The 19,710-nt window shown below is 40.7% G+C and overlaps 1 protein-coding gene across 2 annotated transcripts in view; it reads left to right on the top strand.

Moving 5' to 3' along the window:
* The window catches only part of MYOZ1 (myozenin 1), a 61,517-nt gene that overhangs the window by 27,415 nt on the left and 14,392 nt on the right, over positions 1-19,710 (top strand). For both annotated transcript variants that reach the window (XM_068258050.1, XM_068258049.1), the window contains one exon: positions 3,544-3,734. In XM_068258050.1, the coding sequence (XP_068114151.1) occupies positions 3,544-3,734 (191 nt within the window). The remainder of the gene's footprint in view (positions 1-3,543; positions 3,735-19,710) is intronic.

The raw sequence follows: 19,710 nt of genomic DNA on the forward strand, positions 1-19,710 counted from the left end.
AGAGGGCTGGCCTCCTTCACACATCCCCATTAGTCATTATTGCATACATACAGTACATGGCCACGTATGGCCATATCACTTCCCCCATCCTCCTCAACCCCACCAATCCAGCACTGGGACCGTGTGATCATATCTGATAAGCGTGTCTTGTTGAATATGTTCTTGCAGCCTTAGTTATATAGTTCTTAGGAACTCCTTGGGCAATCTTCAAAGCCATTCGCATCTCTGAGCAGTTCTGAGGATGAGTGAATCTGAGCTGCGAATGTGAGTCCGAACTCACACATGCACAATACGGATGCTCCCATCCACTGAACTACTCAGGGATACCAATAGCTCTGAATATTACCTGAGGAGTTCTCAAGAGCTATTTTGGGGAATAGCTGCAACTGAGGAGGGCAGTGGAACGGCAGGCTGGATGAAAAATGTAAATTACATACTGTAGCTGAATGAGCATATGAGCCTTGCTAAAAAAGAGCTATAGCAACATAACATTTGTAACCCAAAAACTGAGTATACATAGTTAAATCCAGGAGCGTAACTACAGGGGAGCAGACCCTGCGACTGCAGGGAGGCCCAGAGCTGTGAAGGGGCACCAACGACTACTTCACTTCCTCTGGGATCCATCCTCCAGATCAGTTGTTTTTGCGCTACACTTGTTATGGGTATGAAGATAATCAGGGCCATTCTTGACTTATGACCCATGTAAGATGGGCCCCCAGGCTGTGAGGCTCACCAGTGGTAGGCAAAGGAAATGGTGTGAACATTGGAGGGCCTCTTCAAAATTTTGCTGCGTGATTTGTGGTTAATTCTGTAAAATATACTGTACATTTCCTAGACAGACATCCATCTATGATCAGGAAGTCTCATATTGATCCTTGCAGTCGGGTAGATAAAGAGTAAATTTTACCTTTCCCCCTTCCAACACTTTATGTATAATAGTCGCATGATACAGGTAGCCTATCAAGACCAGCATTCCAGGAACCGCCAGTATGTGAGAATGGTTTAAGAAGAGGAAAATTAATGTTTTGTTAATGATTACCACTATTTAACGAATAAAGATAGTGATCATTACCACTACTGCACAAATAAACAGCTAATGCAGCAACAGAAGGTGGACCAAATGTGGGCTCCTAAGGTCTATGGGTCCTGGTGCTGTTGCAACCTATGCATCCCCTACTACTGCACCACTGGCTCACACTGAAACAAATGTGTTGTGCCTGTATGCCTTTGCAAGAAATCTGTGTGTTCTTGAAAGTAAAGCAATTCAAGTTAGAGTATAACTTTTGAGATGTATTTTACATAACTTGTAAAGTCATGCATTTTGGTCATAACAATGGTCTCGCACCATACAAAATAAATGGGATACAGTTGGGGACATCAAACTTGGAGAAGGACTTAGGAGCATTCATCGAAAACAAGTTAAATAATCATACTCAATGCCAAGCAGCTGCAGCTAAAGCTAACAAAATTTTGGGATGCATTAAAAAAGAAATAGAAACTCGAGATGCTAGCATAATATTGCCCCTGTTTAACTCTCTAGTAAGGCCACATCTGGAATATGGAATTCAGTTCTGGGCACCACATTACAGGAAAGATATTGCAGTTTTAGAGCAGGTGCAGAGACCAGCAACAAAATTGATACATGGGATGGAAGGTCTCAATTACCAAGAAAGGTTAGATAAACCGGGTTTATTTAGTCTAGAGAAAAGACGGCTTAGAGTGGATCTAATTAACATGTTTATACATATGTCAGAGGGCAATATAAATGCTTGGCGGATGAGCTTTTTGTCCCTAGGCTTCTCAAAGGACTAGAGGACATGATCTGTGCATGGAGAAAAAACGTTTTAGCCATTTATTTAGGAAAGGGTTCTTTACAGTAAGAGTGATTAAGATGTGGAATGCATTGCCACAGGAAGTAGTTATGGCAAATTCTATACCTGCATTTAAAGAGGGCTTAGATGCTTTCCTTGCGTTGAAAGACATCCATGGCTACAATTACTAGGAATGCCCAATGATGATGATCCAGGGATTTTATCTGATTACCATCTGGAGTCGGGAAGGAATTGTTTCCCTTTTGGGCTAATTGGATCATGCCTTGTCAGGGTTTTTCGCCTTCCTCTGGATCAACAGGGATATGTGAGGGAGCAGGCTGGTGTTGTACTTGGTTCTGGTTAAACTCGATGGACGTATGTCTTTTTTCAACCCAAGTAACTACGTAACTACTACTTAATCGTCTATGTTCAAGTTATTGTTCATAACAGTGCTGTTTAGCCACAAATGTATTATCACTTTTGTCATGCTTGAAAACAGCTCCAGCAAGGATTTCAAACTCCAAAGCAGCCTTTCTCAACCTTTTTATCCTGAATTAATCCTGCAAGTAATTTTTGGATTTCAAGGAAGCCCTGCCTTTATTTTGCAGGAGTCATGGGATGACTCACAGTGGATGTGGCTGTTTATAGTAACAGCCTTGTTGTTTAGGCCCCCATTCCAGTTTTCTCCCTTACACTATTCCCTATTATAGCAGCTCTAATTTGTGTGTACCATAGTTTAAACAATGATAGTGCACCCTTATAACAGTTCTGTTTATTATACTACTAGGGCCGGTACTAGACTTTCAAGATTTAAAACCTTTGAGGATGCGCCCCCCCAGCCCCCAAATGTGTAATGATCGCACAGCACCGGACAATCTGCACCGCGCTATAGCTGCGGTGTGACCCAACAAAACCCCACCCTCAGCATAGGTAAGTAGGTATCCAGGTGCCTCCAGTATAGGTTAGCCAGGTATAGTTGCCCCCAGTATAGGTTAGCCAGATATAGTTGTCTCCAGTACAGGTAGCCAGTATAGTTGCCCCAGTATAGGCAGCCAGTATAGTTGACCTCAGTTTAGGTAGTAAGTATAGTTGCCCCCAATATATAGGATAGCCATGTAGGTGCCCCCAGTATAGGTAGACAGTATAGTTGCAAACAGTATAAAGGTTAGCCAAGTATGTTCCCTTAGTATAGGTAGATAGTATAGTTGCCCCAGTATATAGGTTAGCCAGGTATGTGCCCGGAGTAAAGGTGGACAGTAATGCTGCCACCAGTATATAGGTTAGCCAGGTAGGTGCCCCCAGTATAGGTAGACAGTATAGTTTCCCCAGTATATAGATTAGCCAGGTAAGTGCCCCTAATAAGTAGCCAGCCTGCTCCCCCCTCCCAACCTGCGGCCGCTGCTTTTAATGCCTTTAAAAACTTACTGTAATTTAACCTTAATTTGTTTTTGGATTGACAATATTGAAATACTCAATGAAACACAGAGCATATAACAGTGTCACTACGGAAGATAGTAAATAAGATGCTTCCTGCTGTGAAGACTGAGGTACTAGAGAACAGAACTATCCAATGACTCTGCAATCCCTATAATCTCATGATAATACCATGTTAATCTTACAGTATTTACTGCAGGCTTGGTAATGGATCACAATATGTTTCTTTGCAGACAGTAATTTATGGGTAGGATTTTAAGCAAGCTGTTCTAACACATAATGGCTATTATTGTTTTAGCTCTAAGAGAAGGAGAACAGGACGCCTCCAGGCTAAACTTAGGGAAGAAGATCAGTGTTCCCAGGGAAATTATGCTGGAGGAGCTTTCGTTATCGAGCAACAAGGGTTCTAAGATGTTCAAGCTTCGCCAAAAGAGAGTGGAAAAATTCATCTATGAGAACAACCCAGATGTTTTCAGTGACAACTCTTTGGTAAGACAAAGAAGATCCAACATATCTTTAATAGGAAGCAAACAGGCTTGTCATTATCACTTTTGTGGCCTGAGTTTTTAAAATATTTTTTTATGCGCATTGAACCTACCAGTGACATAACAACTTAATGTATTTATACTCCAGTATTTTAAGCAAGAAAGTAAATGCTATAATAAAACATATTACACAAATGGACTACGAAACAGCAACAAGCAAATAAATGGGTGGGGGCTTTTTGACTGCATGCAGTGTATAGAATGTAAGCTTTATAAGTAAACTACAAACATAAGTGTCAAAAAAAAGTCAACACCTTTTTCTTTATCTGAGCTGAAAAAAAAAGACATGGCCTGAATACTTACCTACTACAGGTTATATCCAACATCTTCTGATGTCCCTCTAGTGTCCCATTTAGCTTCAGCTGCTCTACAAAAACCTACATCTCCATTTTGAAAATGGTGCTGACCCCCACAGAGCCTCCAGGATACCGCTTCTACTGTGCATACAGGGAACAGAGAACTCCCTGGAGCAAGCTTAGTGGGGTAGTCAAGGGGGATGTGAATGGAAGGGGGAACATACATGTAATAAAGGCGTCTACAAAAAAAAGGAGCCTCTAGTAGAATATAGGTATAATTAAAAATATTCTTCTACTTAATTCTGATAGAAAAATATTGGTTATCTTCACCAATATTTTACTATGACCTAACCTAACCCTACTCTCACACAGAACCCTCCCCGTTACTATTGCCCAACCCTATCTCTCCCTCTACTGATGCCTAACCCTTAAAGGGAAGGTCCAAGCAAAAAAAAAAAAATGAGTTTCACTTACCTGGGGCTTCTACCAGCCCCATGAAGCCATCCTGTGCCCTCATAGTCACTCACTGCTGCTCCAGTCCCCCGCTGGCAGCTTTCTGACCTCAGTGGTCAGGGCCGAATTGCGTACATTTTTACACATTCCCGCTAGTGCAGGAACATTAACACATACATTTTTACGCGTTAGTGGTGCAACGCGTACATTTTTGTTCCTGCACTAGCTGGAATGCGTAAAAATGTATGCAATGTGGCCCTGACCTCCGAGGTCAGAAAGCTGCCAGCAGGGGACTGGAGCAGCAGTGAGTGACTACGAGGGCACAGGATGGCTACATGGGGCTGGTAGAAACCCCAGGTAAGTAAAACTCATTTTTTTTTTTTTGCTTGGACCTTCCCTTTAACGCGTCCTCTACCGATGCCTAACCCATGACCATCCCTCTACCAATGCCTAACTCTTAACTCCCCCTCTACCAATGCCTAACCCATAACTACCTACTCCCTGGTGGTGCATAACCCTCCCCTGGTGTTGCTTAAACCTTATCCCCTCATCCAAAGCCCCAATCAATGGAATTACAGGGAAAATTATGCACCTGGAGGCTTCCACTATGCAATATTTGTATTGAGACTTTCTATTGCCGTTATATGAATTTCCGTATGATTTTCATATTGTGACTCCACTATGTGATTTTTGCATTGAGATGCATTTGCATTGAGACTTCCTACAGCTGTTACATGAATTTCTCTATGATTTTTCATATTGAGGCTTCCACTAGTATGGTTATCGGATTGAGACTTCCTATTCTTGTTAAACAATATTGTGCCCCTTTATTATACTGTGGGTGCCGCAAAAGCTGCTAATAACATTGTGCTTTATGCGGTGCCCTTTATACCTGCTGTGGGAGAGTATGGAGTAAGGGGTCTGACTTTCCAAGGCAAATTTTTCTACTGGTGATTATGGGAACTGGGGGGAGCAAGAAGGACAACAGACAATGCGCAGAGGTATCTACTTGCTGTCTGAACATAACTTTGTGCATCGTTTAAAGCGGATCCGAGATATAACAAGTAACTTGTCTATATATCTTATCTAAAGTTTAGATAGTTTACACAGCAAATCTAGCTGCAAACAGCTTAAACAGAATATGATTATCCCTTCCTGTGATACAATGACAGCAGCCATGTTGTTTGTAAGCATTACACACAGGCAAGCTGATCTGCATCTCCAGCCCTCAGCCTGTGAAAACCTAATTCCCCCTCCTCCTCCCTCCTCCCCTCTGCCTCTGAAATATCTGGCTAGTAACACCTCCCCCTCCTCCTGCTCAGACTGAGCTCCCATAAGCCCTTGCTACTGTCTGAAAATGCCAAGGCACTCTGAAAAGCTGTGGGCGAGGCTTGTTTAGTTTATAGGGAATTAAGAGTATTAAAACAAAAAAGTATTGGGCTTGTGGAATGTCCTATAAACAATACGAAAGGAACACAATTATGCAATGAGTAAAAGTTTATCTCGTATCCACTTTAAATTGCTGAAATTCGTGTCAGATATTATTTAACTGCTTCCCTACCCTGGTCATTTTCACAGTTCAGCTCAGCACTGATTTTGTTTGGCAATAACTTTATGAATAATTATCACAACTAAATGATCTATATATTGTTTTATTCAGGACAAATTAGGCTTTTTGGGACTGATATTTGTTTTTATTAATGACCGTATTTTCTATGTATTTTAAAAGGAATATAAGGAAAAAAAAGTGAAAAAATACACAATTTATCCACTTTCATACATTACAGCTTTAATGTAAATAGCTTCTATTGTACATTGAACCTACACATTTTATTTCGCTATCTCTCCTGTTTATTTAAACAGTTAGTTTGTTTAAATATGTATTAGTAACACACTGTATACACCCTACTCTCTTGTTACATCTGTCTGCTCCTGGAATGTTTGTTTACACATTAATCCTGCCATTGAATTCCCCGGGAGGAAGAGAGGGGTTTGCTGTCATTCCTTTACAACTGTGTATCATTGTCATTAGCTCAGAGATAAATAAATAGTGTTATCTAGAATTTTGTAGGGAGGGGAGTGCAGAGACATATTTTCATGTCATGGGGCAGGAAGTGGTTAATTCATGTTGCACTGACTGTTCATAGCTAGACACATATGTTTGTAGCTAGCATGATACATGATAAGAGTCCTCTCCCCCCACTTTTTATTTTTCCTTTGTAAGGTCTGAGTGGCTCATCCAAATGACAGCAAAACAGTGATCGTGACAAAATTGATAGCCAACTCACTCTCTCTCCTGTTACCTTGCCCTATCCCCTCCTATTCATTATTTGGTCTAAGTTGAGAACAGTTTTACGAAATGTAATTCACAAACCTTTATAAAAACCTTCAAATATCTTTATTGTTTATTTGCTTATGGCTACAATATGCTCTAGTAGTTTACATATTTACATAATTAACAATGTGGGAAATAATGATAATTGAAAGACACAAATAGTAATGACTAGGCTTGTTTGCTCAAACCAATGATTGATTTTATTTACAGTAATTGAAAAGTTTCTACAGGTCATCCATATACTGGAAAACGTGATCTGTCCAGTTAGTAAATAGGTAAAGAAAGGGTAGCATTTACTAGTCCACTTGGGGAACCCATTAAATATCGCTTCTGTTGATGATGGAGGAAAATGCCATACAGAACCTACTTTATTTGACTGTCATAGTACACAGGAAATTGTTGGTTGTAACTACCAGACCATCAGATAGTATTATCTCAACAAGGAAGTTCTATTCCTCAGTATTAGATGCTGCATAAATGAATCAACAAAGACTCATTTGCTGGTTACACATATATGGTTTGTGAATATTTATCCACTGAAGAGAATCACAGAACCATCTTTCTTATGAACCACCAGTGCAATGGCTCTGGAATTCATTCATCTCAAGATATGATTTAGACTTTGGACAAGTAATTATTGAAAAGGCATATACACTCTTTTTATATTGTATTTCCCAAGATATACTATTTACAGCGTATAGGGAATTAGGGACAGATATAAGTACAGTTTTGTGTAGAAATAAAGTAATTAGCAAAAAAAAAATAATACATCAAAAGAGATAGTGTAATGAAGTAAAGCTGGACCAATTAGCATACTGAGACCATTGAGCATACCAAGACCAATGAGCACACAATGAGAGATTGAGTGATAAAGTCTAATATGGAAATGGCACCCACAACTCAAAAACAACCGCAGAGACGGTGCTGTGCTATCCAGCAATGCAAAAAATTAATTTCCACAAGTATGCACCCTGGATCGACCTCTTCACAGTTAAAGATCTTTACACAAAGGGTTAGTCCTACCACTCCGGTGTGCAGTTCGAAGATAAGAAGTCTACTCCTTACTGCGTATTGGTTAATGATCCACCACCAAGTTCAGTTGTTCACTCGCTGCGCTGCACTGAATGCTCTAAAGCGTTAATGTCAGGGTCTCCAGCTGGATAATAGAGGCTCCCTTCCACTTCACACGTTGTCTCCACTGGTGCTAAAGGTCTGGACATGGAGCATCTTGCTGTTCTGCGTTCCACCTGGGAAAGGGGAGGAAAAAAGAGGGAAAACACAATAGTGCAGACTGCGCTTTGCATTGCTGGTGGAGATTAGACAGCCTTGGAAGAGGCCCTGAAATTTGTTTCTACATGGAGGATAAACACGAACTTGTTATTGTTTACTACAACCACCACAAGGACATCAGGCACCAGAACCAGCCAAACACACGGACAGACAGACACTCCAAGAGGGTCTCAGCTGGCTGCAACTATCCATCTCTAATCATAATTAAAACCACGGGTGTTAGTAACATGAAAAGGCAATACTGCAATTAAGCTATGGGGGCACTTACAAACCACTTATGTTTGACCTATGGTAACCCCTGCTATTTTCTGGCATGCTTATCTTTAATGGTAAGGTATGCATAAGCATATAAAAAAAAAGGGGTTACCATGGGTAAGACTTTTAAGTGTCTCCAATAGCATAAATGCGCTATTTAAATTTTATACGACCAATACCTGTGGTTTTAGTGACGATTAGAGACAGGGATTGTAGCTGGACAGCTGGAGGTGTACTGGAGTGTCTGTCCATGTTTGTTTGTATACTACATAAATTGGTCAGAAGCAGGCAAATAACTGCCATGAGAAAAGTACTTAAATGAATAGAGTACAATTTTTTACATTGATGTATTCATGCTTTCTTGGGTGGTGGCTCTCAACTATCATTCTGGAATAAGATCAGATTTGCTACAAGATTCATGCTAAGAGACTAAAGACTGAAGCTTAAATTGAAGGTCCTCCTTGAGAGTCTAACTTAACTGGCATGTGTTGCTCAGAGACAGTAATATTTAGAAGAGCCCCTGCTATGTTTAAGGAGTCCAACAGGATGGCGGAAATAGAAACACATATGGCATCCTCAATCATCCCAAAGAGACTACAGAAGTTCATTGTGCGTTTGTATTACCTGAGTCTTCATGTACTGTAAGCAGTATGTTTCAGCACAGTGATTTTGTTGTTCCTCTCTTAATATGAACATTGATGATTAGGTTTATATTCTTTGGCTTAATAAAAAGTATGATGATATCTACAGATTATCAGTGAACAGAGTAGGGAAAAAATGACTGTCTATTAAGTATTGTGAATATTCATGTTACAAAATAGTTACTAAAATTTAACACTGAAAACAAATAATTCTACATAATTTCACATTGCTAACTTCTTTCCAAATTTAATAATACTGTAATATCAATATGATAATTAGTCAGCCAGACATAGACATTCTATAAACCACAATTTTTTTTGTTATCTGCTATAAGTTTAATTGTATAATTTGTTCTAAATATTGCTATGTTATACATGTAATACTTAAAGAAAAACGACACTACTGCTTTAAAAAAAAACCCAAACAAAAGAGTTACAAAAAGAGAATACAAAAAAAAAGAGCAGGGTAGGTGTTTTCTTCAATGTTCCCACTGATATGTATGGTAAAATACATGAGGGTGCTTTGTCTCTGGTTCACTTTAAAGAATCAATCAATAATGTTTGTCCAGGATTGTTCAAGATCGATTGGGCCCATCAGCATCTCTGTTTCCATATAATACAATCTGAATAATCTTATTGAAAACGCGATTGTCTAATGAAAACTGAACCATTAGTGAGATACAAATGCTACATGTACTGTATCAATACATTTTTTGTGTAAGTAGCACATCCATGTAAAATTAAAAATGTGTGTTCTCACAAGAAGGAGCAATATACAGTATATGGAGTCAAAGGGAACCTTAACTGAAGCTACAAAAAAAAGTTCCACTTACCTGGTGCATTCACAAGCCCGCTGCAGCCGTCCTGTTCCCGGGCCGTCACTAACCTATCATTCGGTCCCCCGCCGTGGCTCAGTTTAGTTTTCTGCAGTGTGCCTGTGCAGCCCAGGCCGTGCACGTCCTCAATCACGCTCCCGTCCCTGTTTCCATCTTGCACCTGAGCAGAACGCATATGTACATAGTACTACGCGTATGTACATACGCAGTACACGTACTGTGCAGGCGCAAGTCGGCCACAGGAACGGGAGCACGATGGAGGACGAGCACTGCTCGGCAACTGATCAGTCGCTGAAAACGAAGCTGAGCCATGGCGGGGGACCGGATGATTGGTGAGTGACGGCGCAGGCACAGGACGGCTGCAGGGGCTGGTGGAAGCCCCAGGTAAGTGAAACTTTTTTTTTGTAGCTTCAGTTAAGGTTCCCTTTTAAAAGGAACTGTAACCAAGGATTGAACTTCATCCCAATCAGTAGCTGATACCCCCTTTCCTATGAGCAATCTTTACCTTTTCTCGAATAGATCATTAGGGGTGTGTGTGTGTGGGGGGGGGGGGGGGTAGTGTCTGTGTGGCTGATATTGTCATGAAACCCCTCCCACAGGGTCCCACTGTCTGTGAACCTCATTGCATTGAGGGAAATAACAGCTTTTTTTTAACTGCCAAGAAAGCAATATCTTCCCCTGTGCATGGAACTCTCAGTAACGAACATTCCGTACAGATCACCTGGCAGAACTGAAGATGCCACCAGCAGTGATACATTCCAGAATATAAATCAGGGAGAGGAAAGATTTTACAATGGACAAACACTAACTAAATAATTTATTAGTGAATATTGTAAAAAATTTGCAATTTTATTCATTATGTTATTTTTCAGTACAGTTCCTCTTTAAGTTGTGTACATGTTTATATTAAGAGGACCATAATTTGTTTATGCATATTGTTTTCCTTTAAGAAATTTCAAATTTCATTGAACTTCTGATGCTTGTGGTACGCTTTTTGCTTGTATGAAAAAAAAGCTTCAGTTGAGGAAGTACATTAAAATGTAGAAAATCTGGGTATTTGCTACTTGGCTGCTTTATGTTAGTGAAATGAGTACTGTATGCCAGCTATCCAGACTCAGCTTGAGCATCTTGAACTGCGGCTTGGTGTTAAGGCAGGACAGGTTATTTGCCGTCTGCACCTTTTACTCAGCTCTGTCTGGTGAATTCTGTTTTGCTGGTTAAGCCTCCAAGCGCTTAGGGTTATATAATCCCAGAGAGTCTCCAGCTTTTTACTTCTTGCATTTCTGTCTATATTTAGATGCTGGAACAGCTGTTCGGATAGCTGGTTTACAGATTTTCTCTTCTGAGACTACATTTACACTGGCTCTGGCGAGATAGACAAGCTTATAAGGCACTGATAATGCGGTTGTTTAGGCATATAAATGGGGTCCATTAAGTTATACCGGTGATGTGTAATTTCCTAAGGGCAATGTCCCACCCACAATTATCTTTTTTTTTTTTGCTGTACATGTTCCAGAAATAGAGTATGCCTTACTACATGTACTGTGCAAGAACTATTTGTGTTAAAGAGGAACTGTTGCAACATTTTTTAAATGTAAAATTTACAGTATGTAAACACATACAAATAACAAGTATGTTTCTTCCAGAGTAAAATGAGCCATACATTACTTTTCTCCTATTTTGTTCTCACTTCCAGTAAGTAATAGAAATCTGACATTACCAGCAGGTTTTAAGCTAATCCATCTCTCCATAGGGGATTCTCAGCATGACCTTTATTCATTATAAAGACACTACCTGAAAAAGATTGATACAGAGATGCTGGCCAGTCTGCCTGCTCACCATACAATGTTTAGGCAGTTGGACGGAGCAACTGCCATTCACTAAGTGCTTTTGAAAATAAAGAAAACCCAGAGAACCCCCCATGAGGAGTTGGGCTAGTCCAAACTTGTCAGATTTCTTCTACTTACTGTAAGTGACAGGCTGACAGCAACATAGGAGAAAAGTAATTAATGGCTCGTTTTACTCTGGAAGGAACGTACTTCTTATTTGTATATGTTTACATATATTCTACATTATACTAAGATTTTTGCGACAGATGTCCTTTAATCACATGCCTTTGTATCATATTATATTATACTATTTTATTTTTTATTATTACACTTAATGTTCTTCAAAGGACTTTACAATGTAATACCTCTACCACATTCTAGGAACATTTGTTGGGAGACAGGCAGTTAATGTGCTAATCTTTATTAGCAACAAATAATTGCAAACAGTAGCATAAACAGTGGAATGTCAGTGTTCCATCTTGCCACCTCCTGAGGGATAACCATTTCTTTATATTTTCACATACGTATCCTGGATTTTCTTAATCTGAGATGATCATTTGCAATCATCACAGGTGAAGATGTAGCATTTGTACAGGGGGTCCCCTAATGTTCCTTAGCAATTTGGCATGGCAGACCACTAAACAACCCCAGAGCGTTTTAGCCTCTCTTTTGTAGTCAATGCGAGGGATGCCTTTTACACGTCTGTTCCTCTCCCCTCTCCATAAAACAGAAACGGCTGCCCAGCATAAATTAAGCAATGCATCCGTACAGCAATCATATGAAAAACTGTCACCTGAATTATCACTAAACTATCATTTCTTGAATTAAATCCAGAATTAAAATATGATATATAATATTAGAAAAAAACAATGATGCAGGCTTCAGGTAAAATAGTACCCGTCAGCTCCTAAAATTTCACTCCAGGTCAGGGATTAAATTGTGAGCCCCTCTGAGGGACAGTTAGTGACAAGACTATATATTCTGTACAGCGCTACAGAAGATGTAAGTGCTATATAAACAATAATGATTCTGTCCTCCACTAGTTATACTACAACCTCAATAAAGAGAAGTGCACTGAACTGTACAAACCTAAGTTACCTATGTCTTGGCAACATAATGACCCTAAAGAAGTAAATGTTTTAGAAAGATGAGAGGATTATTTCAAGAATATCAACATACTTGCAATATCCAAATGCTTTTAAGGGAACAATTTATAGTTACACGTATTTGGCAATTATTTTAAGAAACCTGGACAGGTTTATGTTGGGCCTGTCATTTGCATCCCAAATCATTATGCACACACTTCTTTCATATGAATATTTATAACGCTGTTTTGGCAGAAAACGTTTCATTAGTTAAATGCAGTCCCGGATATTCCTTCAGGTGGCCTTGCCAGAGGTCTGTCTCACTTAAGTATTTTGGGAGCATGATGTGATCTGTAACATGAATACTAGGCATGCAGAGGAAGGCAGCATAGAAGAAGGGTGATGCTAATCTAAGCCCAAGACTCAAACATAGGTGGACTCCATCCATGTGACATCAAAAATATGAGTAATTTATTTTGATTCTTGCAGACCTAATTATTGGTTATTGTATGGATTGGTAGGTTTTGATTAGTTAGGTCATGTAAACAAGTGTTTTGTTTTTTTTAGCCAGTACAGTATACAATACTGATCATTTGCACTTTAAAAAAGTCAGGTATGTTTTAGATAGTAATTGGCCTGTATGCTACACAGCTATTTGCACTGATCACATTTCTCTGAAGTGACCTACAAGGAATGGTTTTGCATCAAAATGATCTACCACTTTTGACTGTGAAAAAAACTTCCCTCTCTTGAAGAGAGCTCTCTTAAAGAGAGAGGGATATAGAGGCTGACATTTATTTCCTTTTAAACAATACCAGTTACCTGGCTGTCCTGCTAATTCTCTGCCTCTAATACGTTTAGCCCTTAAAGCCAAGGCCGGGCCGAGGCATAGGCTAGAGAGGCTCCAGCCACAGGGCGCAGTGTAGGAGGGGGCGCACAATTCATTCAGCTGTCATTCCTAATTGTGTTTGAAGCAGAAAGAAATAAGAAAAGGGGATACATAGCAGTGACTGCAAGCCAGATAACTAGATATTAAGGTGTTGGGGAGGTTGTGGGCCCAGTGGCCCTCTTAGTCTAATAGCAATCAGTGTGTGACAGCTGAGGTGGGAGGGATGGAGGGGCTCACTTTGGTGTCTCAGCCTTGGGTGCTGGAGGACCTTGTCCCAGCTCTGCTTAAAGCTAATGGGAACCGACATTACAAAAATAAAAGTCAGATACTCACCTAAGGAGAGGGAAGGCTCGGTCCTAATAAGCCTCCCCTCTCCTCTCCCGGTGCCCGGTCCCACTCAGGATCCCCCGAAGCAGTATTCAACCGTTTCGGTCAAATACTGGCACTTCCGCCGCCGAAGGGAGGTTTCGGAAGACTTCGGGAGCACTCGGGCTCCCGAAGACGGGCCGCTCCATACTACGCATGCGTGAGCGCCGTCATAGACGCACTCGCGCGTGTCTATGACGCACTCGCGCGTGCACAGTATGGAGCCGCCGGCCTTTGGGAGCCCGATTGCTCCCGAAGACTTCCGAAGTCCCCGCGGCAGAGGATTTGACCGGAGGATCCACCGGGCACCGGGAGAGGAGAGGGTAGGCTCATTAGGACTCAGAGCCTTCCCTCTCCTTAAGTGAGTATCTGACTTTTTTTTTTACACATGAGGTTACATTAGCTTTAAAGAGAATCTGTATTGTTAAAATCGCACAAAAGAAAACATACCAGTGCGTTAGGGGACATCTCCTATTACCCTCTGTCACAATTTCTCCACTCCTCGCCACATTAAAAGTGGTTAAAAACAGTTTTAAAAAGTTTGTTTGTAAACAAACAAAATGGCCACCAAAACAGGAAGTAGGTTGATGTACAGTATGTCCACACATAGAAAATACATCCATACACAAGCAGGCTGTATACAGCCTTCCTTTTGAATCTCAAGAGATCATTTGTGTGTTTCTTTCCCCCTGCAGTTCTCATGCACTGAAGTTTCAGGCTGCTCGTTTCTTCCTGCAAACAGCTTTGCCTTTGTCTGTAATTCCTCAGTATGTGAAAGCCCAGCCAGCTCAGAGGACGATTTATCCAGCTTGTAAAAGATAAGAGAGAAGAGAGAAGCTGCCCTAATCTAAATAATACACAGGCAGTGTGCATAGAGGGGCCTGGAAGGGGGAGTTCATAGCAGAACCACAACACTGGAGAACTTGGCAGCCTTCCAGACACAGGCTGACAAGTCTGACAGGGGAAAGATACATTGATTTATTACAGAGACTGTGATAGTAGAAAGTGCTGCAGTAAGCCAGAACACATTAGAATAGCTTTTGGAACTTGTAGGATGATAAAAAACAGGATGCAATTTTTGTTACGGAGTCTCTTTAACAAGCATGCAGATCAGATGTTTCTGACAAAAATCTGACAAGATTAACTCATGCTTGTTTCAGGTTTGATACAGAGACTAATGACAAGAAAGATCAGCAGGACTGCCAGACAACTGGTTTAAAAGGAAAAACATATGGCACTATATACCTCTCGCCTTAGGTTCCCTTTAATGCTTTTCAAAACATGTAGCCTAGTCATATGTGTGCCAGTTTTGTAATAAGTAGAGGTGATTATTATTGCAGAGTTGCAATAAGTCCTGTGCGGTGCACCTAATTAATAATTTAGAGAATTTCATATTTAGCTAAAAAGAACAAAAAGCAATAGCAAAACATTGCATTAAACATCTAGTTCAAGCTATACCTACAGTGCTACCCATTATTCATACCCCTGGCAAATTTTGACTTAAAGTTACCGTATATACTCGCAAGCAAGCCGACCCGCATGTAAGCCGACCCCCCAACTTTTACCTGACAAACCAGGAAAAAATGATTGACCCCCATATAAGCCGGGGTAGGAAATGCTGGCTGCGTGATCCCCCCAGTGTGTCCCAGTATAGCTAGTATAGTGCCCAGTATAGCTAGTATAGTGCCCAGTATAGCTAGTATAGTGCCCAGTATGGGTAGGTAGTCCCCCAGTATAGCTAGTAAAGCACCCAGTATAGCTAGTATAGTGCCCAGTATGGGTAGGTAGTGGCCCAGTATAGCTAGTATAGTGCCCAGTATAGCTAGTAAAGTGCCCAGTATGGGTAGGTAGTCCCCCAGTATAGCTAGTAAAGTGCCCCAGTATAGCTAGTATAGTGCCCAGTATAGGTAGTCTAGTGCCCCAGTATAGCTAGCATAGTGCCCCAGTATAGCTAGTATAGTGCCCCAGTATAGCTAGCATAGTGCCCAGTATAGCTAGCATAGTGCCCAGTATAGCTAGCATAGTGCCCCAGTATAGCTAGTATAGTGCCCCAGTATAGCTAGCATAGTGCCCAGTATAGCTAGTATCATGCCCCGTATGGGTAGGTAGTGCCCCAGTATAGCTAGTATAGTGCCCAGTATGGCTAGTATAGTGCCCAGTATGGCTAGTATAGTGCCCCAGTATGGCTAGCATAGTGCCCCAGTATAGCTAGTATAGTGCCCCTGTATAGCTAGCATAGTGCCCGTATGAGTAGGTGGGTAGGTGGTGCCCCTCCCCGCTCCCCCCGCGGCCACGGCTGCTATTACCTTAGGCGGCGCCGCTTCCTCTATTCCCCTGTCCTGCTCCGGCGGTAACTAATTCACAGCAGCACGCCCCTCGGCGCTGCTGTGTGATGACGGAGGAAACCATAGAGAGAGGTTCCCATAGTAACGGCGATACATATCGCCGCTACAGGACCCACCTACCCATACTGGCACTGTGGCACATGACTCGCAAGCAAGCCGACCCCCCAACTTTTGGGCCACTTTTAGGGGGTGAAAACTTCGGCTTGCTTGCGAGTGTATACGGTACTTTTATTCAACCAGCAAGTCATTTTGTGGCGGAAAATTACATAAGTGTCTGCCAAAAGAAAATAAGATGATGTACAAGAGGCATTATTGTGGAAAACAACATTTCTCAGTTTTATTTACATTTGAGCAAAAAGTGTCCAGTCCAAAATTATTCATACCCTTCTCAATAATCATTAGAAAAGCCTTTATTAGTTGTTACAGTAATCAAACGTTTCCTATAATTGAAGACCAGCTTTTTGCATGTCTCCACAGCTATTTTTGCCCATTCATCTTTAGCAATGAGCTCCAAATTTTTCTTGCCATCACTCTGATCTTTAGCTCCCTCCACAGATTCTCAATTGGGTTCAAGTCAGGACTCTGGTGTGGTCCATCCCATTCAAATACATTAGCCAAGCGCTTTTCAAAGCTCTAGTATTTTGAAAAGTGCTCAGAAGCGTACTAGGTGGGAACCAGCCCTTAATTGTATCCACTGGGATCAAAGGATATGGTGTGCATCTGGACAAGTGATCTGGATCTTCGTATAACTGGACTAAATTTGAAGTCAAATACATATAATAGTCTTTAGGAGTATTACTGGTAATACAATTACTGACTGGCAATATCAGAAAATTAGGAGCATGACCCATACTTTCATACAGGAAGAGTTCTATTGCAATGGTGAGAATAAGGTTTTCATTATTTGTATATGTGTTGGGTAAAAAGGAATTAAAATAAATAATGTTTCTTAGTCTCTCAGGGGAGTCCATGATAGCCACCTCACATGTATCTTCTCGATTTGGGCATAGCCAGCTATGCGCACAAGTTAACAGTGTCCCCAAATGGTGCACATATTAAAATAGCAAAGCCAGACTTCAGGTAAAGCGTTCAGTTGATCAAAGCACCTAGAGGTAGTTTGCCTGCCTAAAGCTGGCCATACACTTATAGATTGCCACCCAATGTGGCAAGATGATTGATTCCTCTCTGAAAGAAACTGATTCAGTAAGGACATCACATAGCACATACCCCCTATCGATCCAACTGCAATGTTGCAGTGTTCCATGCAGTGCAACACTATGGCCTATCAATCGACTGCTGCTCCTGCCCCCATCGACCTACATTTTCTGCCCTAACCAATCAATAATTTCATTCAATTTTTGGTCAAAATTGATCAAAATTTGATTGATCTGACATTTTAGGGGAATAGATTCCCAGCAGATTAGTTAAATATACAGGGAATTGAACAGGAAAATCAATGAGTTTATGGGCACAAGTCTATGTTGTTGTAGTGGACTCAAATCTAATAAGCATTTTTTTCTATATCAGACCCAGGGCAATGAGAAGAACATGCAGAATTTTGGGAACAAACACCATTTTTACATTGTTAACTTGCCCCATAAGTTCCAAGGGTACAGACCAGCATAGTGATAGGCAACTTCCCACTTTAAATTACAAAATTATCGACTGCAGTGGAACTGTAGTGGAACTCTGTAGCGAAGACGCCAGAGCATAATAGCAACCAATGTCAAATATAGATGTTAAGGGCCACTGCAGATAATGCCGGTGGTGAGAAGAAGTGATGTCAGAAGGAATAAATCAGCTGTATAGCCTGTCTATGTGTGCCGGGTGACTGCTGTGAGCGGAGGAGGTGAGAGCCGGGCTGCCGGTCTGGTAGAGTCTGTATGGATTATACAAAGACAGTGGCTGGGACAGAAGTGGAGTTTGGCTAACCATGTAGCTGAACTCTGTAGCAATGGGAACATGACAATAGTGAGGAGGACACTAGTTAGTGGCATTTGATAGCGGCAGTGTAAGTGTTAGGTGTTGGTAGAGGGTAGGTTAGTGTTAGGTATAGGTAGTGGGTAGATTAGTGTCAGGCATAGATGCAGGGAAGGTCAGTGTGACAATAGGGTAAGATAGACTGATAGAATATCTTTGGTGTTACAGATATTTTACTATTGATAACAGGCGATAGTGGAATATCAGTAAAATGACTGGTATTCTAATATCTCGTGCCTATTTTACTTCACGGCACTTTTAAATGTATGAAAGTAAAATAGGGTCTAGGTTACTGAGGAAATGCGTAGCTACTGAAATGTACTAATTTCATACTTGGAAAAAATTGCTGTTTGAGCTTACAGGCCTTTTTAGACATTTAACACCAGCTATGGACTGAAATAGAAGCACACATTTTTAAGAACATGGCTTGTGATATATGTCATGGCAATTTTCTTTTAACAAAGGAGGAATTTTAAACTCTCTAAACTCTTTTAAAGTTCAAACCAAACCAGACCTCCAGCTTATTATTTCCCTGCTTTCCGTTCATTCCTTTACTTGGTGTCTAGTAAAGTTAATGTCAACCTTGAAAACCTAAAGATACTTCCTCTTCTCACATCTATATAGGGGGTTGGGGGCCCCAGTAAAGATTTGCTTAGGGAGCCCCATGGGTTGAAGCTATGCCCCTGTGTCATATAAGATCATAGTAAGGGTTTGTAAAAATACACATTGACCTGGTCAGTGACAACTTTTTGTGATAAATTTAGGAGTACCTGAATACATTATAAAACTTTTCAACAAATAGGACTACAATTGCAGTTTACTTACAGTTGAGATAATAAAAGTCAGAAGACAGCCCTCTCCACGACTTTGAAAGTCGTAGAGATTAATGGCTTGTTTTGCATAGAGATAACAACTGGAGTTTCTTGACTTTTCCTGTACTGGAAACAATTACACTGATGTATTTGACCTTAATGTTTTATTTCTTAGCTGTGCTACACATACAAATCATAATATCATAATTTTTTTTTGTCTCTTTAACAACTGGCACATTATCCCCTCCCATAATCTCTTCCCATCCAACATCCCACCCGATATCCCTGCATGCAGGTATATTTTAGTACTTTATGTCACCATTGCTAAAGACTTAATCAGCTTGCTATGCTGAGAACTTTCAATTAAACAGTTTTAATGATAACAACCAAAATACATTTATTAACTGTTCGTTCATATTAATGTACCATCCCAAAAGTCAAATTCTTTAGCTTCACCTAGAAAACTGGTTTGAAAACAGAAATATGACAGATAGGTTGAGGAATGAAC

The sequence above is a fragment of the Hyperolius riggenbachi genome, chromosome 10 (genome assembly GCF_040937935.1).
Source record: "Hyperolius riggenbachi isolate aHypRig1 chromosome 10, aHypRig1.pri, whole genome shotgun sequence".
NCBI classification, from domain to species: Eukaryota; Metazoa; Chordata; class Amphibia; order Anura; family Hyperoliidae; genus Hyperolius; species Hyperolius riggenbachi.